The following is a 26923-nucleotide window of genomic DNA, read 5'->3' as shown; positions in this document are numbered from 1 at the left end:
CACCAAGCAGCAGCAGCGCCGCGTCAGACACGTTTGGTGTGCAGAGATATAGAAAACGCCACGCAACAGAAACGCCAAGTAAATCTTTCTTTTGTACCAGTTATTATGACAACCTCTAACTGCACAAACAATCCCGGTCTTCCTTGAAGCCATAACGATGAGTTAGTTGTTATGAATACTTGTTTGATTAACCGCTACGGTGAGCTCGCCAGTAACCGGAAGTGCCTGACCGGAAGTCTCGCACAAAATACCGTCAACTGGCTGCGTCCGTATTTCCGTTAAAAATAAGGTGAATAGCGGTAGCTGTCACAGTAGGAGACATTTCACAGGAGGCAATTGATGATTTTTGGAGACAGAAAGATTATATATCATCTCGAAGTCACCAAAAGGGCCTTAACTATACATTGGAGGGTTATATTAATAATTTCATTGTTGAGAAGGTCGATGAAAAGCTTCAGCTCCAGACAAAGATTTACAGGTCACAGTGTAACTTACATGTTATAGTTTGGTGCTATTTCGCTTTAAACGCTCGCTTTATACGCGCGTCCTATTCGCTTTGGACGCGTGAATGGATTCAAAATGTTTAAGCGTCGAACTAGATGCGATACGAGCGAATTTGGCGCTCTATTTGCGTTTGGTGTGAACGCAGCATAATGAACAGTCTGCGATGTCAAGATTGCAATGCTGGATGAGTGTGTGTATCAGAGAGAGAGAGGCGCGTGCGCGATCGAACAGTGGAAACATAAAAACATACTCCATTTTGTTCATACAGGACATCATTACAACTGCAAAGTGTTTAGCCTACTTATATTTGTGTAAAACACAACATTGTGTCTGGCTACGCAGCTACAACGCAGCTAGAAGCTAGGCTAACGTTATGTTAGAGATGTTAAAGATAACGTTCAAATACGTTGTTGACTTACCTTAGAACAGATGTAGACATCCTTGTTTAATTGCATTTAGTTGGTGTTGTGGTCTAACGTTACCGCATAACTTAATCCGGAGCAGACACTTATCTCGGTTTAAATGTGGCTTGGGAAAGGGTAAAAAATACACACCGTAGCCCAGCCTCTCAGGATACTTAGTGTCGGAATTGCATGTACTCCATGCACACCGTTTGACCATTTTAAACTTAAAATGACAAGAAAAAACATATAAAAACGAATGAAAACTGACTAACTGCAATGCATTTCAATGGACGTAGAAGCAGAGAATGTCCGAGTGTATGGGTTAGCTATGCGCACTGTGATTGGCTCATCGCGTTTGGGGGCGTGGCTTAGCCATAGGTCAATTGGTTGATGAAACACTGATTAAAATTAAGATACAATTAATACAAAACGAAATTCACTTTAAAGAAGGGCTTTCTGTTTGAGGTCTCTGTGAACGTTTTAAAGCAGTATTTTAGTGCCGCTTTCAGAGCGCTCACGTGCTCACGGGAGAACTGACACGTCCGTAATATTGTTTTTTCCTCATAAATGTGAACACAAAAAATAAAATGAATATTTTATGTTCTGTGGAGAGCCAACCCTTCTTCATCCAGTGGGTAGCCTATATTACTTTTGGTTTGCACAGTGATATTCACAGAATTACTAAAAAATATTTTGCCACCTAAAAGTTAAAGATTTTTTTTGTGTCACGTCCGTTACAGATTTATATTTCCCTCATATTAAATATAAAACGCATGTGTCTGTAGTAGACTAATATTTTTCTAATGTCTGGACTTCTTTATTAAGGGAGTAGGGAGTATGGATATATAAACAGTTTCAATTGGTATTAAATGCATTTTCTGAGAATTTACATTTCAAGTTTTTACTGCAATTGTCACGTCCATAACGCTGGGATTGCCCAATTTTAAAGAATTTATCCTCAGCTAGTTTTGTGGTATAGATCTACGTATTGTAGGCTATAATGTTATCTTCAAATAAGGGGTGTGTCGCGATTCTGCCTTCTCGCACTCACCGCGACAGGTTCGTGGATCCGAGTGTCGCGATTTCGGTTTCATATTGCATATTGTTACATCCCTAATTATTAGAATATAGACATTAAGAGAATACATTTTTATGCAAGTACTTTTACTTTTAATACTTAAAGTACATTTAAAATCAGGTACTTTTTACTTTTTACTTAAGTAAATATGTCTCTGGTTATTTGTACTTTTACTTAAGTACTGAGATTCAGTACTTCCTCCACCACTGCTTGAGTGACGTGGATTGCCGCTGCTGTCACTACTAGCCGTTTGTCTGCTTTCTGTTAGCCGTCATGTCACCTCAGCTAATCCCGCCTTTTTTTGGTTATCCGGGAGTGACGCGCTGCCAAGATGGCGACGGCCGGCTCCGCCCACTTTGGGCTTCAAAAATGCTCTTCAGAAACCTACGGGTGACGTCATGGACACTACGTCCAGTCTCAGGGTGAAACTTGCGTTTAGCTCTACGCTCCACATTGCATTGGCTGGACCAACCGAAGTTTTACAGTTGTTTTAGCTATCTGAAGAAACAATGTTTATGATACTATTCATGTCAGATTTTATTGCTGATTTGAAATGTACCCATATTTCCACATTAATTAAATAGGAGCTGTAAAATATCTGCCTGATTGAACATTCCTCAAAACATTTTCTTTTATCTTCAACCAAAGAAGGAAGATCATACCAGTTTGTAAACGCATGAGGTACACATGAGTAAATGATGACAGAACTTTCATTTTGGGATGAACGATCTCTTTATTTCAAGTTCCTTGGCTACCAAAACACTCCAGGCTCAGTGTCAGATTCTGCCCTCTTTACGAAAAACATTCAGTTTTCACGATGATAAAATGTAAACACAATTTGATCAGCCAGTTTGAATCAAGTCCCATGCTCACAAAATGGGAGAGATGTCTTCTGCCTCACAGAGTCCAGATGATGGAGGAAAGAGTAATAAGGAAAAAGTGAGAAAGGGCTTGAGAAAAAGAGACACATAAAGCTGTCTGCAGGACTATGTCTCAATCAGTGGCTCTGGAGAGTTCAAACATCTGTCTAGAAATGTGCTCTGTGTTTATGCATGACAAACCAGAATGGGGTGGCTTGACTTGCCTGCAGGCAGCAATAGTGCAAACGAAGGTGACATTCGAGTTCAAGTGTAAATGAGTACAGTGTAAATGTTGAAAGCTAACCTTTCACTGTGGTGGAAATGTTTTGACACTGTTTCGAAGCGCTGATGCATCTCTTTCACTGTTTATCTTGTCCAGTTGAACATGATAAGGAGTTTTTGCCTGTGAGGCGCCATCACAGAGAATTCCGATTTGACCTGTCCAAGATTCCCGAGGGTGAGGCGGTGACTGCGGCTGAGTTCCGGATCTACAAGGACTTTGTTCCAGAACGCTTTGACAACGAGACCTTCCGCATCAGCGTCTACCAGGTGCTGGAAGAACACTCAGACAGGTACGTCTACATTCTATACCGTAGGCTATCATTCATGATAAGGGCTCCAAGCAAGAAGCAACACACATCTGTCGCCGGACACTAGGTGGTGCTATAATAAGGTCTTTCACACATTCTGCTAACACCAGAATTAACTTTTTATTACTCTGAATCCTTGGGTCAACATCTAAAAATAATGTTCTTGTCAGTTTTGTTTCCGCATATACAATTTTTCTGCTATTTAAAAAAAAACAAAAAACGACTTACTCGAACATCTCTTAGGCCGTTCATCTGATCTTCATCAAATTTTGCACACAGCAGCAAGGGACTGTGCTGGCAGAAATATTGATTTGAAGAAGTATTGCAAACTTAACGCAACATTTTGAAACTTTATACACATAAACAACAGGACATTGAGGACGAACTCCAAGTCATGTAAAAATTACACAACTGCTGCAACTGAAAATCCTTAATAATGCCGTTACCGTATGATTGGTGAAGTTTAAAATTGGTGTGAATCTTCTCTGGTGGACATACCAACAGATCCTCTATTATGACTATTATCAAATTTTGGTGACTAATAACGCCAAATATGAATGGTCTACTGTTACAAAAATGGATCATGTGAAAATGAGTACGTGTTATAAAAATTGTTTTTGCTAATAACTCTAGTGCTGAAAAAAAAAAAAGTCTTTCCTCTGAATCATACAGTGCCCCCGAAATCGGTTGATCATTATGCATCTCCATATCCACAAGAAAACTTTTCTGGCATTTTGCATTTTTAAATCAGCCTCAGAAATATGAAAAATGTCTGCAGATTCCATGTGGGCCTGCATATAGTTAACAATTTTTTATGGTGGGTGTTTCTTGCCTGGGAATTGGTTCCAAGGAAAATCCATTCCTCTTGAGGGCTGTAACGCTCTCAACCCCTCTGGTGCATTAAATGTTGGACACATTTGATTTGTGTTTCCTTTCCATCTATTTCTTTTTGCCGCACACATAGTGCTCAGTCTATCTAACCATCCCAATGCAAACTTTACTGTTGACCACACCATGTTTCCTATTCCGACTCAGCGGCTCCCCTCTCAAAGAATCAGTTGTGCGCCACAGGGCTTCCCTTCACCGCACGTTCGGGACCTTCTAGAATATCGGCATGACCCGCGCTGTGAATTGGGTTCAAGAACGTCTAGCTCCTCCTACGTGCTGCTCGACCCCTCCTGAAGGCCTCAGTTGCCTCGACAGGTCTGTGGGGAACAACACTCCTCATTGTGCTCCCATCAGGGAGAGAAAAGAGACAAAAATGGAGTGATAAAGGAGACTGAATTAGACTTAGGCAGCAGATGTTGAGCAGAACAGGTGTTTGGATCACACACACTGAGCACCTGAACTACTCTGGGGCTTTGAAACTTCTGAAGTGTGTTCATGTAGTTCCAGTCTTTCTCTCCCTGCAGCGTTTCCCCTTGTCTTTTGTTGTATAATGCTTCTCAGTCCCTTTCTTACGCTGTCTTCTTGACTTGCTCTAAATTCCTCTGTTTGATTTAGAGCAGGGCAGCAACACTGTGAGATCAACAGCCGTTTATAAAGCCATTATTGTCAATTAAGGAAATGAAGTGCTCCCCAGGGCCTTACCATCTGGAGCGAACGCGCAGTTCATCACTCTCCCATTTCTCCACTTATTTCACTTTCCCCCCTCTGTTTCCCATTATCCACCACCTTCTCCATCTTTCACTGTAATGGTCATTCAAATCAGTGTCTTTTCCATTTTGAAAACAATTCAGTCTTCAATTAACAATGGTTTACTGTACACAATCATGGTAACAGATTTGACAGGTTACGAACATCCCCTACTGATAATATATAATATAATACGGGTTAGTTTTAACTTTTTAATTCTGTGGATACAATATTTATTTAAAATATTATGTTAATTATAATATAACACTATTATCCACTAAAAGCTCACTGACCACTTTATTAGGTACACCTCGCTAGTACCGGGTTAGAACCCTTTTTGCCTTCAGAACTGCCTGAATTCTTCATGGCAGAGATTCAACAAGATGCTGGAAACATCCCTCAGAGATTTTGGTCCATGTTGTCATGAAAGCATCAGGCAGTTTCTGCAGATTTGTCGGCTGCTCATCCATGATGTGAATCTCCTGTTCCAGCACATCCCAAAGCTGCTCTATTGGATTGAGATCTGGTGACTGTGGAGGCCGTTTGAGTTTAGTAAACTCACTATCATGTTCAAGAAACCAGTTTGAGATGATTTGAGCTTTGTGACGTGTGTGGAAGTATCCATCAGAAGATGATACACTGTGGTCATAAAGGGATGGACATGATCAGCAACAATACTCAGGTCGGCTGTGGCATTTAAACAATGCTCAATTGGTACAAAGGGGCCCAAAGAAAATATATCGTTCACCATTACACCAGCCTGAGCTGCTGATACAAGGCAGGACAGATCAATGCGTGTTCATGTTGTTTACGCCAAATTCTGACTTTACCATCTGAATGTTGCAGCAGAAATAGAGACTCATCAGACCAGGCAACATTTTTCCAATCTTCTGTTGTCTGATTTTGGTGAGCCTGTGTGAATTGTAGCCTCAGTTTGCTGTTCTCATCTGACGGGAGTGTCACCGGTGTGTGTTCTGCTGCTGTAGCTCTTCTGCTTCAAGCTTTGACGTGTTCAGAGATGCTCTTCTGCAGACCTTGGTTGTAACAAGTTTTTGAGTTACTGTTGTCTTTCCATCAGCTGAACCAGTCTGGTCATTCTCCTCTGATATCTGGCATCAACAAGGCATTTTCACCCACAGAACTGCCGCTCACTGGACATTTTCTCATTTCAGACCATTCTCTTTAAACCCTAGAGATGGTTGTGTGTGAAAATCAAATGTAGATCAAATGGTAAATGGACTGCATTTATATAGCGCTTTCATAGACCTATGGCCACCAAAGCGCTTTACATAGCCTCACATTCACCCATTCACACACTCATTCATACACCGACGGCGGTGTCAGCCATGCAAGGCGCCATCCAGCTCGTCAGGAGCAGCTGGGGTTAGGTGTCTTGCTCATGGACACCTCGACACTTGGTCAGGTGGAACCGGGGATTGAACCACCAACCTTCCGGTTTGTAGACAACCTACATGAACGACTGAGCCACTGCCACCCCGGCCAACAGTTTCTGAAATACTCAGACCAGCCTGTTTGGCACCAACAACGAGGCCACATTCCTCATTCTGATGCTCAGTTTGAACTTCAGCAGATCGTCTTGACCATGTCTGCATACCTAAATGTATTGAGTTGCTGCCATGTGATTGGCTGATTAGATATTTGATTTAAAGGGCAGGTGTACCTAATAAAGTGGCCGGTGAGTGTGTGTGTATACTGTATATATTATATAGTATACATGATATGTGTTTTTAGACTTGAATACATTTGCTTTGACATAAAACTAATTTCCGTTAGGTTAAGACTTTGTCGTGTTACTGTATGGAAGTTACCAAATGTTATTGACAGCTATTATGAGAATAGAAATGGGGCTTGACTTTATTATTTGTTCATACAGATAGTAGCCTATTCAAGCTGCTATTCAAGCTGTTGTGTGAACAGCAAAAATCAAAAGTCACACCTGTAGTAAATAGGGTGTCAGTCCTGCCAGCCTGTGTACAACAGTACATGTCTGCTGGTCTTTTCTTCTGTAGACACAAGACTTAAATCGTGTCTGTGGTGATTTGACTGATTTGTATTTGACTGATTCGTACCAGTCTTTGAATCAGTTGGATGCCACTGAACGTATTTTTCTTTTGGTTCACTCCAGTTACCCTCCATCTCTGGACCTCTTACTGAGGTTTACATGAACTTCGCATCTTTAACCCTCTGGGGTCTGAGGTGTTTTTGGGGTCCTTGAGATGTTTTGACATGCCCTGACATTTGTGCTTTTTTCAGTTGCTTATAAACATATTAATGACAAAGGTGTAATTACACTCTATTTAGCACAAACAGGGCTACCATAATATGTGAGCAACATGTATGTACATGTTTGTATTTTTGAGAGAATAATGTTTATGCATGGTTATTGAAAAAACTTAAAATTAAAGTTTCTGAAATAGGGCCACAAAACACATACTAAATATGTGTCCACTTTTGAATAATGGGTGTTGTCGCTTAGAGTTTTTTTCTTCAAAATGATCTGAAAATCATCCTGCCTAATCATTCACATAAAACAATACATTGATTTAAACTTTGTAAGACACGTTTTGTTTGGAAAGGCAATATGCGTGTGGGCGTGATTCACACCTGAATAGACAATGACCCGCATAATGAGCCTTTCATTCAGGTGTGTCACTGAGAGTACCACAAGTAAAGAATGCGAGGACTTATTTTGTATGCATGCAAATTGCATAATATCCATGATAAACATTTCTAGTAACTATGCAGTTAATTCTCATTCTCATCATTCACTGTATTTTCAGAATGTTTTGGAATATATCCTCTCCCCAAATGTGACACTAATAAAAAACTATAATAAATAATTTAATGAGAAGGTTTTTATTGACCTATTAAGATGTTGCTTACATCTACCTTGTAAATATATGTTTTGTTATTTGTTTATGTTTCGATTTTTACTCATCTCAGTATAGCAATATAGTTTGGTAAAAGCTAAACTAGTAGATGTGTTCATGTAAAAATAACATGTTTACTGATGTAAGTGCAAGTGTGCGCTGTTGTTTACAGCTGTAGTAAAAATCTGTGCCGTTCATTCATTCACACACAGACAAGCGATTCATATTTAAACAGTCCTTTTGCAGTTTACCGACACTATTGCATATCGCGATTAGAACAAAGCACTTAAGAATAAAAAACTTACTACAGTCCTCTGAATAGCTGGATCCATTGTTCCTCGATGTGAAACTAAATTATTCCTAAAGATTATTCCACCCAGCGAAGCAAGACGACATAAAGTGCATGAGTCTGATAAAACTCGCGGTGTGTTTAAATCCAGCTGATGTGGGCGTTCACAGGTTTGTATGGATCGCCTCAGATCATTTGCGTTTGAATAGTGCGTGCTCTCCGTGGGCGGGGTCACATTAAAACATAATGAGCTGAGATGAGAACAGCTGACATCTCTCTCTTTTCATACAGATTACATAAACTGAGAATATTAGTTTTTTATATAAATTACTTAATTTAAAAGAAGAGAATTCAAGCTTCATGCCTGTGTGTCCGTATGCCTGTTTGACTGAGTATTCGCTGAGTTATAGTTCATTTTCGGACGCGTTTCAGAATGGACTTCACTGACAGAGAGAAGGCAGAACTCGCATCATGTTTATTTTTCTTTATTTGGCAAAAAGCACATTTAACAATGTTAATGATGTATAACACTTGTATCAAAAGATCAAAGAGACAGAGATCAAAGATCGATTAGATCAAAATCGACAGAGTATTTTGAGTCTCTTTTGCACTGATAAGAAAAAAGTGAGCAGATCACGCCGACGTGATTGCCGACCCCAGGGGGTTAAATGGATCCAAATATCATTCTAGGTATCTGTTACTATGGAGCATATAAATATCTGGGGGTTCCCTTGGAGGATGAGGATTATTTTATGTGGTTAAATAATGTAATATATTAAATGTGTATGTAATGTATTGACGTAATTAATTTAAATATTAAAAATTAAAATTAATGAATTAAGTTAAATAATATAAATGTAATACATTACATGTATAATAGTGTATGTTCTGTATTCCGAAATTGGATGTTCTTAAAAAGCTATTTGGTAAAGTAAAAAGTACTGCCAATCAATTAAAATATTTCATCTAAATGATCGCAAATTAATCACACATCAAATTTGGTTGAGAAATTACTCCCAAAAGATAAAGTCATTGAGAAAGCATCAAGTAGACATTACAAAAAGTAGCTTTAGAAAGAAATATTTTATTCATTTGCCTTTGTTTGCCTGTTTGTGATTTTCATAATAGACGTTTAGTTTGCCTGTCTTTGTTCCTATGGTCCTGCCATCATTGTTATTCATTATGTCACTAATTAGAGCACACCTGTTTTGTATTTAGTTTGTTTGCCTGTGTATTTAAGTCTTTAAGTTCTTTCCACTCGTTGTCTAATGGTGAATGTGTTTTAGTACACGCTATTGCTTTGTTTTTTTCTGTTATACTGTTATAAGCTAATGCTACCATTTACTCTAAATCTCCCTTTTCGTAATCTTTTGCAGACCAGCCCGTGACAAACACAGCTTTTATTACACAAACTTTTAGGCCATAATTTTTTTTTATAAGCTGCATCTGAATTGGTATCTAGATATATTTACAGACCGTTTACTGCAGCTCAGAGGTGGTATGAAAACATTTACACATTAAGTAATGCCATGAGATACATGGGTTTTACAAGGGTATTAAAGGGATAGTTCACCCAAAAATGAAAATTCTGTATTCATTTACTCTTCCTCATGTCGTTTCAAATATGTATGACAAAATAAATATGAGGGTATTAGTTCAAACGGCTGATTCATTCAGGAATGAAGTAAACGTTTTTGTGTTTGTGTATATATATATATATATATATATATATATATATATGAAAAACAAGTTGCACATAGTATTAAGGGGCTGGCACATCTTTCCCCACATTTCCCTACTTGCTTTAATCACTCAGTGCATGCTATGTTTCGTGTGATACGCTGTCATATGCGCTCTCTCCATTAGGGATTCAGATTTGTTCCTGCTGGACTCACGGGTGATCTGGGCAGCAGAAGAGGGCTGGCTGGTGTTCGACATCACAGCTACCAGTAACCACTGGGTGCTGAACCCGGGCCGGAATCTGGGCCTGCAGCTGGCTCTGGAAAGTTTAGATGGTAAGTGGAAGTGCAAACACCACAGGTCACTGGTTCAAAATATGATACATGAACATTGTGTTGCATCACAGATTGCAAAAATGAGACCGTTTCTGAGCCCACACTGCACAGCACTCGATTTGTTTTGCCTTTGCTTTTGTGCGCCGTTTAGGTTCAGTGCAGTTCAGTTCAGTAAATGTTTACAGTCTCTCTGAAGGGCAATTTATTACATTGCATTTAAAAGCCATTCAAAGAAAAACATCTACAGTGGGGGTCCAAACGTTTGAGACCACTGGTGAAAATGCACTTTTTTTTTATCTTTTTTTTTTAATATTTTGTATTGTTCTAATCTGAATGACTTGAAAATGAAGTACACTTTAAAAATACTTTTTTTTAAAGTGTACTTATTATGGAACTGAATGTAATGTTTTTGGACACTTAATTGCCTATTATTTGCAATTAAATGAAAATGTATTATAGTTTAAATTCATATTAAATGTAATTAGTTGACCTTTAGTGTTTTTGTCCCACTTAAATAGGAATTTACATGCAATTTCATAATTATTGTCTTTGAAATATGGTTAAAGTTACTGCTGAATGTACTGACAAGCATTTATAGTAAACTAAAATATACTTTAATATAATTTCTATTGTAACTTGTATTTCATGTATTTAAATTAGTGCCGTCAAATCGATTAATTGCGTTTAATCACATCTAGCATAAAAGTTTGTAAAAATATAATAATAAAGTATATATATATATATATATATATATATATATATCAGCACTAATTTAAATATATTTAATTGTATTGTTATGACGAAGTTGCAATTTAGTACATTCAGTTTTTTTAAACTTTAGTTGTAATTAAAATTATGATCAAATACTTCACATGTGCTTTAGTATGTTAGTCAACACATCAAAATAAGTGCACTTCTTTAAAGCACGACCAAAGATTATTAAAATATAATGACTTAAAACTTTTAATTTGACATTAATACATTTTAAAGGTGTACTTAATTGTGTTAAGAAGCATAGTCATGAAAGTGTTCTCTCTTTATTAAGTACCTGTGTTGATCACTAATGCTTAGTCTAGAGTTTCAGCAGAAATCACTATTAATGGTGAAGTTTAGTCTAATATCAATGCTTGGTTTGGAAGTCCACTGTAAAAAAAAGTTGCTGCCTTAAATTTTTAAGTACAATCAAGTTGGATGTTTAAGTCAATTCAACTTAAATTACATTAAACTGACTTTACAATTTTTTGTTGAATCTTGTATAACTTGTATAATAAAAAAGTAGAAAATTGCTTAACTTATTTTGATAAGTTATGTTATCATAACTTATTAATCATATAATTTTTTATAGTGTAAGTTCTAAGCAATGCAGAATTGAATCTACTATGCTTTTCACTCACTCACTTTATAGCCAGCCGCAGTGGGAGTGTGTTTTGTACCGTAGCTGCGTGATAGGAAGGTGTGTGTGTGTGTACAGGATGTTACAGGTTTTAAGTGTTAGCATGAAAACAGGTGCAGTGTATTATGGGGCTTGTGTAGATCAGCGAGCTTGTCGAGACATGCTTGCGGGACGCCTGCCCTGTCGCTGTAGGCAACCGGCAACCCGACTTTACCTCGGCGCTCAGACAGAGAGAGCATTCCTTCCTCTTACTTACACACACACACACACACACACACACACACACACACACACACACACACACACACACACACACACACATACTAAAGCCGCTGTGTAGGTAAAAGGAGTCCAGGATGGCACAGAAACAGATGTAAGTGCTGGAATTCTCTGAGTAAACAGTGAACTAAAAGCGCTCTTGAGAGCGGGAGAGATTACACAAAATAAACACCAGAAATTGCATATTCTTGGAGAACACACACACTTTCTTACACAAGTCTCATGATTTATAAGACTGTGACCGACAAACTGATTATTATATAATGCATTTTACGCGATTTATTAGGCCACATGGCTCTGACAAAGTAAAGGATTGCTAAACTGTCCCGTTGAGTGATATATGGGGTGTTTAAACAGTCTCTCTGAAGAACCGATTCACAGAAATACATTCAAATACATCTTTCAAGGGGCCCGTATAACTTCACAGAGCTGTGACTGCTTCTCTTTTGGGATTTGTACCCGTCAACATTTTTATTAACAATTCCAAGATGTATTTCTTTCCTCTCAGATCTCAGAGGGAAAACAAATTAGTAATTGATTTCCGATAGTGGTAAATGAGTGTTGTATGTGTCTCCCCCTGCAGGCCAGAGTGTGAACCCATGGGTGGCCGGGCTGGTGGGTCGCAGCGGCCCCCAGAGCAAACAGCCCTTCATGGTGGCCTTCTTCAAAGCTACGGAGGTCCATATCCGAAGCATCCGCTCCGCACAGGGCGGCAACAAGCAGCGCAATCCCAACCGCTCCAAAACCGCCAAGGGCCAGGAGGCACTGCGTGTAGCCAATATTGCAGGTGTGTGTGTGTTTTCAATATTGAATACAGAAGTGTGAAGGCAAGTGAAAAAGGAAAGCAAATGTAAAGATGGCAATAACAGAACTGAAAGAATAATTCTATGGAAACTTTCTATGGTTCCAAATGAAAGTGGAAATAACATTTTTTCTTAGAGATGAAACTAGGGCTGTGTTCTAAACTGCCCATCGTACCCTCGTTCACTATTCCCTACATTACTCCACTAATATAGTCCAATTGAAGGAGAGAATGAAAACGAGTGAGTGAATTCGGACACTGAGTGAGCCGGAAGGGCTGCCGCTTTTGCATATTTTGTGCTTGCTGTTTAATAATCATTTGAAACTCTGCAAACTGGCAGCTCCAGTAATAATGAAAAGATATCTGGAACTCTGTCATGGAAACCTTATTAAACAATTTAATAATCAAGTAAAAAGTAATTTATACCTGTATGATATTACGCTGTTGGACCAGTGGTTTTGGAAAATGGATGGATGGATGATTCGCCATCTTCTGGTCAGACACGGGAATTCATTCGGTACGACTCTCACAGTGCATTATGGGTATTCTCTAGCCGTTGAGTGTACATCAGTTGTACTCTCGTTATTGCAGTGCACTGTATAACGTCCAGTATGGTTTTGGACACCGCTACAAATTGGCGTTCCCACAAATAGTGCCCTATTTAATATGGGGCGATTTCGGACTCAGCCTAGAGAAGTGCGCTTAATAGTATTCAAATCTTATAAGTATATTTGAAAAAAAAAAACGTACTTGCACATAATATAATGATAAAGAAATAAAAGATCACTTAAGTGTACTTAAAGAGAGCACACTTTCATGATATTTTTCTTAACACACTTATGCACTTTTAAGTGCACTTCATAATAATGTCAGTTTTACTTAAAAGAACATTTCAAATTTTGATGTGTTGACTAACATACAAAAGCACATGTACTTATAATTTTAACTGCAGTGTGTTATATCAATACAGTACACTTTAACCATATAAATACAATATGACATTGTAAAATCCTTAAATCTTACTTAAGTGGGTCAAATGAATAACTTTTATGCTCAGCATTTTCTTTTTCAGGTAAACTATCCCTTTAAGGCAAAGGAGAAGCAGAGATAAAATTTGCGTGAGAGTGTGTGTCAGTGTTCATATGGTTCCTATTACTGTGTAATTCTCTGCAGGTTATTTTGCTCAGTAATAGCATTACAGTGTTAAATGGATATTAAATGAATCTGGGTCGATGTTCTGCATATGTATGAGGGTTAGGGATTCAGGCAAACTTCAGAGACCTATTCCTCATATTTCTCCATGTCTCTAACAGTTTAGCCTTAGCTTCAACACCCCGTCACACATTTGAAGTCTGACAAAACCACTGCTCTAGCATATATTTGACTCTAAAAATAACAGACATGGACTTAAATGTGCAAACCCTTATCGTAAGTGATTATCATTTCTGTAAAAGGTTTCTATAGCTCTACAGCAATCTGTCTTTCTCTTTCTTTTCAGAGAACAGCAGTGCTGATCAGAAGCAGGCCTGTAAGAAACATGAGCTGTACGTTAGTTTTCGAGACCTTGGATGGCAGGTGTGATATTTCTCTTTTTTTGTTCTTGCCACATCTCCTATTGTTATTTCCTTGCTTTCTCTATCTATCCTCTTTTTGGCTCTACTCAAGAACACATGGGGTCAGAAAGTGATTCAAAAGGGAATTATATACACTACCGTGCAAAAGTTTGGGGTTGGTAAGATTTATAAGGATTTTGAAAGTCTCTTATAGCATAAGTCTCTTATGCATTTATTTGATCAATAATACAGTAAACACAGTTAAATTGTGAATGAATAGTTTCTATGTGAATATAATATGTAATTTATTCCTGTGATCAAAGCTGAATTTCCAGCATCATTACTCCAGTCTTCAGTGTCACATGATCCTTCAGAAATCATTCTAATATGATGATTTGGTGCTCAAGAAACATTTCTGATTATTATCAATGTTGAAAGCAGTTGTGCTGCTACATATTTTTGTGGATACATTTTGTCAGGATTCTTTGACAAATGGAAAGCGTTTACTTGAAAATAGGAATCTTTTATAAATGTCTTTACTGTCACTTTTGATCAATTTAATGCATCCTTGGTGAATAAAAGTATTAATTCCTTTAAAAACAAAACAAAAAAATGTACTGACCCTACTTTTAGGCGGTAGTGTATCTTACAGAGCTCTGCACATGACCTGTGGGAAAAATAAATAAATGAATAAATAAATAAATAAATTGTATTTGTTTTAGTTAAATCAAAACAAGGGAACAAATTAGTTCAATGTGGACACAGAATATTAAAACGTGTATATATATATATATATATATATATATATATATATATATATATATATATATATATATACATATACATACATTTGTGGTAAACTATCTCGGTCGATCTGAGGTGCGTTTCCTGTACAACAATGTAATTTGCTGCTACCTGTATACTGAAACCGTATTGCCGCAAATTTGTTATTCAACCACGCTGGTTATTGATGTCACGCAGGTGGTGGAGTAATAATGTACTCGGTTACTAACGTAACCTCGGTTCTCTGAGAGTAGGGAACGAGTATTGCATAGCTATACGCAGTGGGTAAACTCCTTTCCTTGAGAATATTGAAGCCTATATTTAAAACGCAGTGCAGCTGCACAGCAAGTAACATCAGAGCAACTAGCTCAAATAACGATTGGCTGTGCTGCAGCAACTGCACATCCTATGGCGAAGTGGCTCTAATGCGCAATCCAATGAGACCGGAGCGCGTCAGAGGCCGCCAGAATGGGTGTGGCTTATAGCTATAAAAGCCCACCATTTCGCCATAAAATCAGGTAAAATCGACTGAAGCAAAGACACCTGACAGGTTGCAATAGTGCGGCAGGCTACGCAATACTCATTCCCTACTCTCAGGGAACCGAGGTTACGTTAGTAACCAAGTACGTTCCCTTTCGAGAATGGTCACTTCGTATTGCGTAACTGACTCAGCCGTGAACTGGAGCCTAGGGCATAAGCCCGGGAAGCAGATAACGTGATAACCTGTGCTCTGAAAGGCGTTGAGAGCACTTTAGGTACATAGCCGTGCCTCGGCTTGAGAGTGACTCTGGAGTCACCGATCCCAAACTCCAGCCAGGAAGGGCTCATGGAGAGCGCCTGCAAATCGCCTACTCGCTTAACTGATGCCTTGGCCAACAGAAGGGCAGTTTTCAGCGAAAGAGGCTTTAGGTCAGCCGAATGAAGTGGCTTGAATGGAGGACCGTTCAGGGCTCCAAGGACCTTGGAGAGGTCCCAAGCTGGCACAGAAGGGGGCCGAGGGGGGTTCATCCTCCTGGCCCCTTTGAGAAAGCGAACGACGAGGTTTCTTTTCCCTAGTGATTGGCCAGCCACAGGGGCGTGGTAGGCTGTTATAGCCGCCATGTACACTTTGAGCGTGGAGGGGGAGCGTCCCACGTCCAACAGCTCTTGAAGGAAAGAGAGTACAACTGGTACTTCATATGAATGGGGCTCGAGGTTCCTAGCTGCGCACTAGCTGGAGAACACTGACCATTTCAGGGCATAGAGGTGCCTCGTAGAGGGCGCTCTAGCCTCAGTAATATTATCTAGGACTCTCTCTGGGAGGTCCCAGGATACCCGTTGAGGGGCCACACATGAAGGGCCCACAGGTCTGGGCGAGGGTGTCAAATTGCCCCGTTCGCCTGCATGAGGAGGTCCTTCCTCATCGGTACAGGCCATGGGGCTGAGTCCATCATTTGTGCCAGTTCTGGGAACCAAACCTGGATCTTCCAGAGGGGGGCTACCAGAAGGACCGAGCATCTGCTCATTTTGATCCGCTCGATGACCTGCGGCAACATCGAGACAGGAGGAAATGCATAAAGCGGGCGCCTGGGCCAGAAGAACATTGGGCAATGAGTGTTGTTATCCGAAGCAAAGAGGTCGACCTCCGCTCTCCTGAACACACTCCAGATCAGACAGACCGTCTGAGGGTTGAGAGACCATTCCCCGGGTGGAGTGTTGTCTCGGGATAACATGTCCGCACCCATATTTTGGATGCCCGGAACATGGGCAGCCCTCAGAGAAAGCAGGTTGGCTCGTGCCCAGAGGAGGAGGTTTCTGGCCATGCCATACAGGTTGCCTGACCTGAGGCCGCCCTGACGATTTATGTAGGACATCACCGACATGTTGTCCATTCAGACTAAGACGTGGTGGCCTCTCAGGTCTTGCAGAAACGCTCTGAGAGCTAAACAGACCGCTCTCATTTCGAGGCAGTTGATGCGTAACTCCTTCTCCGGGCCCGACCAGAGGCCGGAGACGGGCTTGCTCTCGCACATTGCCCCCCAACCATTGCCCCCCAACCTCCTGGGGGCCACACTCATGGTTACGCCAGACTGGTACCAGTTCGGAGCCTTCCAAGGAGCCAGGGCTCTTATGCAGCTGTGGTTCACTTTGAGTTCACGCCCTGAGTGCCATGCATGGCCAATTTGAGCCAATGTTGTAAGGGGTGCATGTGTAGTAAACCCAATTGGAGTACTGACGATGCTGCAGCCATGAGGCCCAAAGCTCTCTGAAATTTCCTGAGGGGTGAGTGAGCACCCGCCCTGAAAGACGCTACCAGCCGCTGGATAGAGAGAGCGCGCTCGGGCGTGGGCCGGGCTCTCATCCGCGTTGAGTCGATAACTGTACCCAGAAAGGTGACGTTCTGGCTGGGTGACAGTTTGCTTTTGGAGACATTGATCCTGAGCCCTAGGCATTCCAAATGGTCCAGTAGCCAGGACCTGTGAGTCAGTAACTTGGTCTTCGACTAAGCTAGAATGAGCCAGTCGTCGAGATAGTTCAGTACGGCTACACCCGGCTGTCTCAGGGGAGAGAGCGATGCGTCCATGCACTTCGTAAATGTACAGGGTGCTAGAGACAGGCCAAACGGTAGGACCATGTATTGATACGCCTGCCCCTCGAAGGCAAATCTCAAGAATGGCCTGTGGCGAGGTGTAATTTGTATATGAAAATATGCGTCTTTCAGATAAACTGTGAAAAACCAATCCCCCGGGCGAACTTGCGTGAGGATTTGTTTGGTAGTTAGCATTCTGAATGGCCGTCTCATGAGGGCTTTGTTCAGATGTCTGAGATCTAAAATGGGCCTGGTGCCGCCGTCCTTCTTTGGCACAAGGAAATAGCGACTGTAAAACCCTGACTGGCTTAGTGATGGGGAACTTTCTTTATGGCCCCTTTTGCTAGCAAGCTTATCAATTCTGTGCGAAGCACGTGAGCCACGTCGCTTCTCACCAAAGTCTCGATGACCGTCTGAAAGCGCGGGGGTCTGCGAGCGAATATAGTGATTAAAACCCAACTCGACACTTCAGGGATGGCCTGCCAGGCCTGGGGCCGTGTGGCTAGGGGTTGAATGACAAATGGTGGTGGGCCGCCTAACATAGGGGGACCTGAAACCCATGTGTTGTGTTTTGTGCTCATATTTACATCGGGGCTGGCTTGCCAGGCCTTGGCCTGATTGGATAGAGGTAGAGTGACAACTGGGGATGGGCCGCCTAGTGAAGGGGGACCGGTTACCCGGGTGTTCTGTGCTTGAAACAGAAGAGCGACAGAAGAGAAGCGGCTTCCGAAGAGAAGAAGGCGTTAGTCCGCTGAGAATGCTCGTTCCAGCTGAAGGGCTTGATTCGACGGTGAGGCTTCGAAGAGGCGGAGACGTGAAGTTCGCTGAAGGAAATTAAATCAGATTTTATGGAGAAATGGTGGGCTTTTATAGCTATAAGCCACACCCATTCTGGCGGGCTCTGACGCGCTCGGGTCTCATTGGATCTCATTGGATCGTTGCTGCAGCACAGCCAATCGGTGAGCTAGTTGCTCTGATGGTACTTGCTGTGCAGCTGCATTGCGTTTTAAATATAGACTTCAATATTCTCGAGGAAAGGAGTTTCCCCACTGCGTATAGCTATGCAATACGAAGTGACCATTCTCGAAAGGGAACTTATTTTAATTAATCTGTTTGAGATTTTTTTTTGCTATAAATTATCAGCATCTGATTATTGGCATCTGAGGATTAATTCTCATTTTTCTCTTGCTTACGTAGGCTACTAGAGCACACACATGCGCACTCTTCAAAAACAGCGCTTTAAATCTCTTGACAAAATAAATGACATTTGTATGTATTCGAAATAAAAGATACAGATTGTACTGAATGTCAGCTTGCTTATTTTGCTCAAGATAAGGATTTATTAAGTCCACATGTCATGCAAACAAGAAACTGCTTCTAACCACAGCTTGAGAGCTGTCATTCAGAAATTTCAGACCACACAAATTTGGATGCTGTTTGCGGATGTTCGTTGGAACTGTGGTTTTTGGAAATCTATGAACTATGCTGAACGACTCATTAAACTATGCTGATAATGACGGAACATAGTTGTCTAGCGATGCTTTTGTGAAACGCCCCTCTGGTTAGGGCTGATAGACCACAAGCTTACAATCAGCAACAAACCAGCTAAAATATTCCAAAAACCAGCGTAATCGGGTTTAACTTGATTTTTTTCCAGCAGGTTTCCTTCTCCATCTCACTCGACATTCCACTTTATCTCTAACTGTGTTTATGGCTCAAACGGTTTTACGAGTCTGTGTAGATCAGGCCGTTCACTCCATTAGGCTGAAGAGTATGAGCAACAGCAGTCAAGCAGAGATAGGAGAGCCTCATTTCTGTTTATACACGATAGTCTTGCCACCTGTGGCGTATCTGTCTCTCCTACTGGATCACAGCACATAAACACTCTCTCAGAACAGCTGGCGAGGACTCGGAGACCCCAACTCTACTATGTGGATTTACATTCCCCCCAAAATTCCGTTTTGAACCATAACATTTTACACATACCTCAACACAATTACACTTTATTGTGATCACAATCGGAGCGATCTGACGTGCATGGTGAAAATGAAGAGCATCTGGTTGGGAAAGGTCTAGCTCAGGCTTTATGACTGAAGGTGGATGTTGTCTTAACAGATCTATTCTCTGTCCATCTCTCAGGATTGGATTATTGCTCCTGAGGGTTACGCTGCTTATTACTGTATGGGAGAATGTGCCTTTCCTCTCAATTCCTACATGAACGCCACAAACCACGCCATCGTACAGACATTGGTAAGCCTCTAAGGTCCAAAATGTACTTTTTGCCACAGCTGCCAATGATAAATACCAGATATGAATATTTATAATGCTGCATCTTTTTTTTTTTTTTTTAAGAAATTAATAATTTTATTCAGCAAGGATGCATTAAATTGATTGATGAAAAGTGACAGTAAAGACATTTATGTTATGAAAGATGTGTTTCAAATAAATGCTGTTCTTTTGAACTTCATGTTCATCAAACAATCCCACAAAAATATTATGCAGCATGACTGTTTTCAACATTGATAATAATAAAAAAACATTTTTTGAGCATCAGATCAGCATATTAGAATGATTTCTGAAGGATCATGTGACAATGAAGACTGGAGTAATGATGCTGAAAATTCAGCTTTGATCACAGGAATAAATTACATTTTAAAATGTATTCAAATAGAAAACAGTTATTTTAATTGTGAAAATATTTCACAATATTACTGTTTTTACTGTATTTTTGACCAATTAAATGCAGCCTTGGTGAGCAGAAAAGACTTCCTTCACAAACATAAAATCTTACCGACCCCAAACAATTGAAACAGTAGTGTATGTTTGTCTTCATGGCATTTGGATTATTTAGCTATTTTGTTCTTGTATATGAGTGACAAACAAGAAGATGCACAAGTTAAGGGTACTAAAAACGGAAAGGTTTTTCCTTTGTGTTTTTCGCGCACAGATGAAACGTTGCCAAAACGTGTATACATGCCACTTTTTTAGTTTACACAGAGACGATAACAGTATTTTTTTTCAAGAACTTGCACTGTGAAACCCATTTTCAAAAGTTTGTGTTTTTAGACCCCCAAAACGCCATTGTTGTGAAGATGAACGGCCAAAACGCATAAACGTCCCTTAAAGTTGCTAAATTCCTAAAACTACCAATTAACGACTCAATAAAACCAAAAAAGTGTCAATTTTTAACCTTGCATCTAGCAATACAATAACTGTAAAGTACAGATAGTAAGATGCGTTATCTTCTATCTGTGCAAGTACTTTTGTTTTGACCTTTGTACTTTTTTTTTTCTCAGGTTCACTTCATCAACCCCGAAACGGTTCCAAAACCATGTTGCGCCCCCACACAACTCCACGCCATCTCCGTCCTGTATTTTGACGATAGCTCCAATGTCATCCTGAAGAAATACCGCAACATGGTGGTCAGAGCGTGTGGCTGCCACTAGAGTCCTATCATACACACACACACACACACTCACTCACACACACAGTATAGACAATACACACACAGTCACACAACTGACTGCTCCTCATTTGTTATAAAAAAGGAGCAACCATATGAAGATCTCAGGCCAATTCCAGGATTTCTTTTACCATGGACAATGTGCAAAGTTTTCTTATATGTACAACAATTAATGTTTTAAATATGGTATAAAAAAAGGAAATAGAAAGGAAATTACCAGACACAAACATCAACATTTGTATGCACACATATACATGCTCACATGTACACACTTTTATATGATACTTGTGCTTTCTACTGTGTAAATAGTTTTTCAACAAAAGAAACAAAAGTGTATTTATTTTCCTGGTCTTCCAACATGGAGTCTAAACATCCTTGTCTTCTGGTCTGTTTTTAATGTGTCCTCCACACTTTTTTTTTTTTTTTTAAAGAATTGTTTTTGACCATACATTTTTTTATTTATTTTTTTATATGTTGATTAATTCAGACGTGTCACAAAATTCCAACATATGGGATTACCAGCTGCCATATAAAGTTATATACCACTGATACAATATTACATCAGTGTACTGTATACAACAAATAGCATTCATTTTCATATTTTTAGGATTTTTTGGATTTTATTAATGTATTTGCCAAACTATGCTAGTGTAGTTTCTTCACCCTTGTGAAAAAGAAGTGCACTTGAAGTGTACGTCAAGTACACTTATTTGTTGCCTTAAAAAGCACATGTAAAGTATTTTATTAAAATTGTAACCATAGTGTGTTGTTAGATATTACATTTAAAGTTAATGTACTTTAAATTGCAACTTAATTCGTGATTAAGTTGAGCAACACTTTTCCCCAACCAATTAAGTTGAGCAACACTTTTTGCCAAATTACAAATATATTTAAATATATGACTCAAGTTAGAAGTGACATTTAAGTATATTTTAGTTTACCATAAATGCTTTTCAGTACATTCAGCGGTAACTTTAACCATATTTCAAAGTAATTATGAAATTACATATAAAGTCCTACTTAAGTGGAAACTCTACATTTCTGCTAACTGCATTTCATATAACTTAAATTAAGTGCCCCGAAATCATTACATTCAGTTCACCTAAGTATATATTTTTTCCGTAATAAATACTTTTTTAAAAAGAATGCTACTTCTTCTTTTTTTTTAACTTCTTTTTCACAAGGACAATTTTTTGAACGATAAACAGTTTGTTAGAGGCATTTGTTAGACAGGTCCAAAATTAACTTTTTGCCAAGCCAACAACAAGTGAAATAAGAAAATGCACTGGCCATAATCGCTTTGTTATAATAAGAGGATTCATTTTATTGGTTGACTCCTCCACTGCCTCACGGCTCACCTGGTTGCTGTCATTTTATTTTGTCTTTTGTTGAAGGCACAGAACATTCCCCCACAGATGGGCATTTATAAGGAGCATGTGAGGTGAGGATATCATTCCAGACTCTGATAGTGTTTTACTACAGGCTTGGCCCAATAAATAAGTTTGAATAAACACAGGCCGTCCTCTGAGTACAGCGAGCACCTCATACCCCAGCAGTGACCCTGAGACCCACGAGGACACGCACACACAATATCTCTCAGTTTACTCTCCTTTCTCTGACAAAAAAATCCCAAAGGAATGCTAATGGCATTTCTATCCATATATAATTTGCACTGACCCTTATAGGATAAACAAGAATCCTTTAAAAATATCTTAGAATCAAATAAGATCCTGTTGGATAAACTGAAATTAGGAAGTCCAGTTTTATCGATTATCTTTTTTTACAGCCATTTTCTTCTCACTCTCTAGTCCAGTTGGTCAACAGGTGGTGTACAAATGCTAAAGAAAAGTGAAACACTAACAATCATTACTAACAGGGCCGGGTTTACTTCATATTGTGACAGGCAAAATAATGTTTTCATCAACTTACAGGTTATAAAGTTTATTGTAGCTGTAACTATGTGGGCGCTCAGGGTTATTTGGCCAAAATCTCATGTTATAAAATGACAGGATTGGCTATGACTCAACAGCAAATGCAAGATTAAGGCACACCTCTCCGCTCCTCAAATACATAAAACATTAGTCTTATATACAGTAGCCTATATTCACATATATACAAAGACAAAAACAGTCCAAATTTGCGTGCAGCACTGCATTCACAAATGAGGTTTGACTGACAGTTTGAGGATCCAATGGAGTCACGAGGTTTAGTCACAAGCTTATTTTAATACTTTTCATTGGTTACGTTTTTGCAAAACCCACAGACAGATGTGAAGGCTGACCAATAGTAATGATTTATGAAAAAAAAACAGTAATTAAAATGTTATTAATTAATAAAGTAACTTTCTTACAGAGTTTTAGCATTAGCGTGAAATAATAATAATAATAATAAATATTTGTAAAATAATTGTAATTATTTTTTGTAATACATTTGCTGCATCCGAAATCGCATACATAGGCGAAAAACAGTATGTGACAAAAGAAGTATGTCCGAATTCACAGTACTCATAAAAGTATTGACATAAAGTACCCGGGTGCCCTACTACTTCCGGAGAAATCCTGAAGTGTGTATACGATGGACACTTTACTATCCCATGAGGCCACGGGAGAGGATTTGTGAATGGCAGTGAAGTGACGCAACTGACGCTGGTAGGTCACATGATCATGACAACATGGCGAATGTAGTATCTCCAGATTACATTCATACTACACACATGCATGCATACTATATAGAACATACTTTTTTAGCGGTCTTGAAGTAACTATTTGTTCAAAATGAGTACCTACTCAAGAGAGTATGTGATTTCGGACACAGCCATTGTAATTGGTCCCCCTGGTTACAACGGGGGGCACGTATACAACGAGTATAGGCACGTGCCTAAATGCCTTATGCATAAATCCGGCCTAATAGTAATGCTTAATCTGTAAACACGTTTTGAACACAACTGAATTAAATATGGGGGGGAGTGAGAGCTAAAGTGTGGCATTTGCATGCAGGATGTTTTGTGTGCTAATCACAAATGTCTGTTTGTGAAGCATTAGCATAATCTTGCTCCAGCAGTGCTTTAGTGTTGCTTTAGCTGTCGTGCCGACAACAGATTGTGCACACGTGTGCTGTGAGTGAAAGATAACTATTCATAAGCATGTGAGGGGGAAAACGTTTGTAATGTTAACTGAAAAAAGTAAATCTACAGTAAACCATGCAAATTGGTTTATATGTGGTGAAAATCTATGTTATACATTTCGAATAAAATATTTTTAATATTATTTTGTAATAATAAAAATATCACTTTTGCGCACGTGTGTGTGTGTGAGAGAGTATGGAAACCTGTTTTTGCCTCATTAAAATATTAAAAGGTAATATAAATAAAAAATTGTCACATATAAAGTCATATGAGATATAAAGTCCATTGTGAGAAACAGCCGTAAAAATGAAAAATAAAAATTGTAATTGTGGTAAATAAAATCACAATTATGAGAATTAGTTGCAAATAAGTGATAATTGTGAGATATATTCACACTGGTCACTATTATGAGAAATAATGCTGCAATTTTTATAATTGCAATTACTGTGAGAGAAATAGTGAGAAATAATTGTTAGAAATAGTCGCAACTGTGAGATATAAAATCACATTTTGATAAAGTCTCAATAATAAAAAATAAATGTGAAATTGTATAAAGTCACAATTGTAAAAAACGCCACAATATATATACACAAATCACAAATCCTCTCCCGTATGCACACTTCAGGATCTCACCGGAAGAAGTAGGGCATCTGGGTACTTTTTGCCAACACTTTTATGAGTACTGTGAATATTTCTTTTGTCACATATATATATCTCACACAAATAAAAAATAACTTTGATATTGTGAGATGTAAATGTCACAATTACGAGAAATAGTCACAATTGTGAGATATAAAGTCATATGTGAGAAAGTAAAAAAAAACAAAAAAACATTTGAAACTGTGAGGTATAAAGTCGCAATTGTAAAAAATACCACAATTATGATAATTGCAATTACAAGAAATAAAGTCACAATTGTGAGTTGAAGTTGAAAATGTGATAAAGTTGCAACTGTGATAATGGCAATTGCGACAAATAAAGCCGCAGTTGTAAAATATGAAGTCACATTGCAACATGTATATTTTACGATATTCAGAAATAAAGTCACAATTGTGAGATATAAAGTCATAATCAGAGATGTAAATGTCACAATTGACCCTCCGCAGGGAGTTTTATTGACAGGCGACCTGACCAATCATAATCCGCCATCCGCCGAATCCGCCATTTTTGTCCGACAAAGCAGTCAGGAGAGTTAGCAGATTAATTTTGGAGGATTTAAACTTGAAAAACGAAGTGTACTGACGTCTTTCCGCGGTTAAAATAACATTCCTTCTGATGTTCATTCATGTTTATTTGATGCTATAAATTAACTAGAAGTAAGAGATGATAGGTTCACGAGCAGCTTTAACTGAGGCTCTACAGCGATCTGTCAGACACATTAAAGAGCCACAAAACGGTATTTAATGTTTAAATTTCTTTAAAAAAATGACCAAATTTGAATGTTGAGACTGTTTCATATCAAAAGTAACCTGCTCTGTCCTGTCTGTCAGCGCATTGTCAGTGTCCTCTTTGCTCCGCAAAGTATTTTTTCACTGCGTGAGAACATGGTGTGGCGTGAGAGCGGCGTGGCTTGTCGGCTTGTCAATTACGAAAAATATAGTTGCTGTTGTGAAAAAGACTTAGTTGTGCAATTTAAAGTTACAGCTAGCCAACTTTTTTTATTACTTTTACTCTGTGGCGGAAACAGGCTTCCATACTAGTCATATAACCCAGAGAGAGTGAAAACAGAGAGCGATGGAAAGACTGAGGCTGTGACAGGAGAATCTCCTCAGAGTCTCCAAACCCACACCTTTATCAGGACAGCCTCTCCGTCCCGTCCCACTCACCTTCTCTCTCCCACTCTCCGACATCCTGTTTATAGCGGAGGCTGTTTCAGATTAGCGCTAGCTCCGTGCCACCCGCAGACATCCAAATGCAGACCATGTGTGTGTGTGCGCGAGGTCACGGGGCACACTCCCCACTTTCTCTTTCTCTGAGGCCAGGGGCACAAGCTTGGCCTCTTCTTTCCTCTCATGTATCCCGCTCTCCACCGCAGCCCTCCTCTGCTCTCCGCAACATGGGGTCAGAGGTTAATGGGGTGGTAATGTGGGACTAAGAGGGGAAATCTCTACGTCAACCCCCAGAAACCATTAACATTGCAGTCTCGCAAACACTGTCATCTTTCAGCACGGCTAACCTGGACTTCCTCTTGGTGTCATGTTGTTTTATGACCTCCTCTTCTGCAAACCCATGGGTCTCCTGCTCGCTCGCAAACCTGATGAGGAGAATGAAAAATGGTGAGTATTTATTTCCACCTCAAGGACTGATCCTTGACCTCCTCTACAAGTCCAAGGAAAGACGCACACACACACACACACACACACATGGACATAACTGGCTAAAAAACATTATTAATCTCTCAATTTACAATTGAAGAGACCTTTAAGTCTGGACTTTCACCTGCCAATAAAATATATACATAAAAGTACAAGTATTTTGAGGGTGCTAGCGTGTTCTGCTACGCTATGGCTAACATGTTCTGTTTGTTTGTTAGCGCATTGCTAGGTGGTTGTTAGCCCTTTCTGGGTGAGTGATTGAGTAACTTACTAGCTTAAGCCAAGGATTTTTATTATCCAGGTGAACGTTCTGAGTATTAGCACGTAAACGTATTATTTACAAAAAAGTAATTTTAACTTGAGAAAGAATGTACAT

The 26923-nt window shown here is 39.4% G+C and overlaps 1 protein-coding gene across 1 annotated transcript in view; it reads left to right on the top strand.

Annotated features, from left to right (window-relative positions):
• The window catches only part of bmp7b (bone morphogenetic protein 7b), a 64160-nt gene extending 41547 nt beyond the window's left edge, over positions 1-22613 (top strand). The window contains exons 2-7 of the mRNA XM_084097955.1: positions 3226-3418; positions 10118-10266; positions 12522-12725; positions 14239-14315; positions 19785-19895; positions 20942-22613. Of these exons, the coding sequence (XP_083954081.1) occupies positions 3226-3418; positions 10118-10266; positions 12522-12725; positions 14239-14315; positions 19785-19895; positions 20942-21091 (884 nt within the window). The 3' untranslated portion in view covers positions 21092-22613. The remainder of the gene's footprint in view (positions 1-3225; positions 3419-10117; positions 10267-12521; positions 12726-14238; positions 14316-19784; positions 19896-20941) is intronic.
• Positions 22614-26923: the final 4310 nt, after the last annotated feature.

This window comes from Abramis brama (assembly GCF_963993115.1).
Source record: "Abramis brama genome assembly, chromosome: 22".
NCBI lineage: Eukaryota > Metazoa > Chordata > Actinopteri > Cypriniformes > Leuciscidae > Abramis > Abramis brama.
This window is presented reverse-complemented; position numbering and strand designations above follow the sequence as displayed.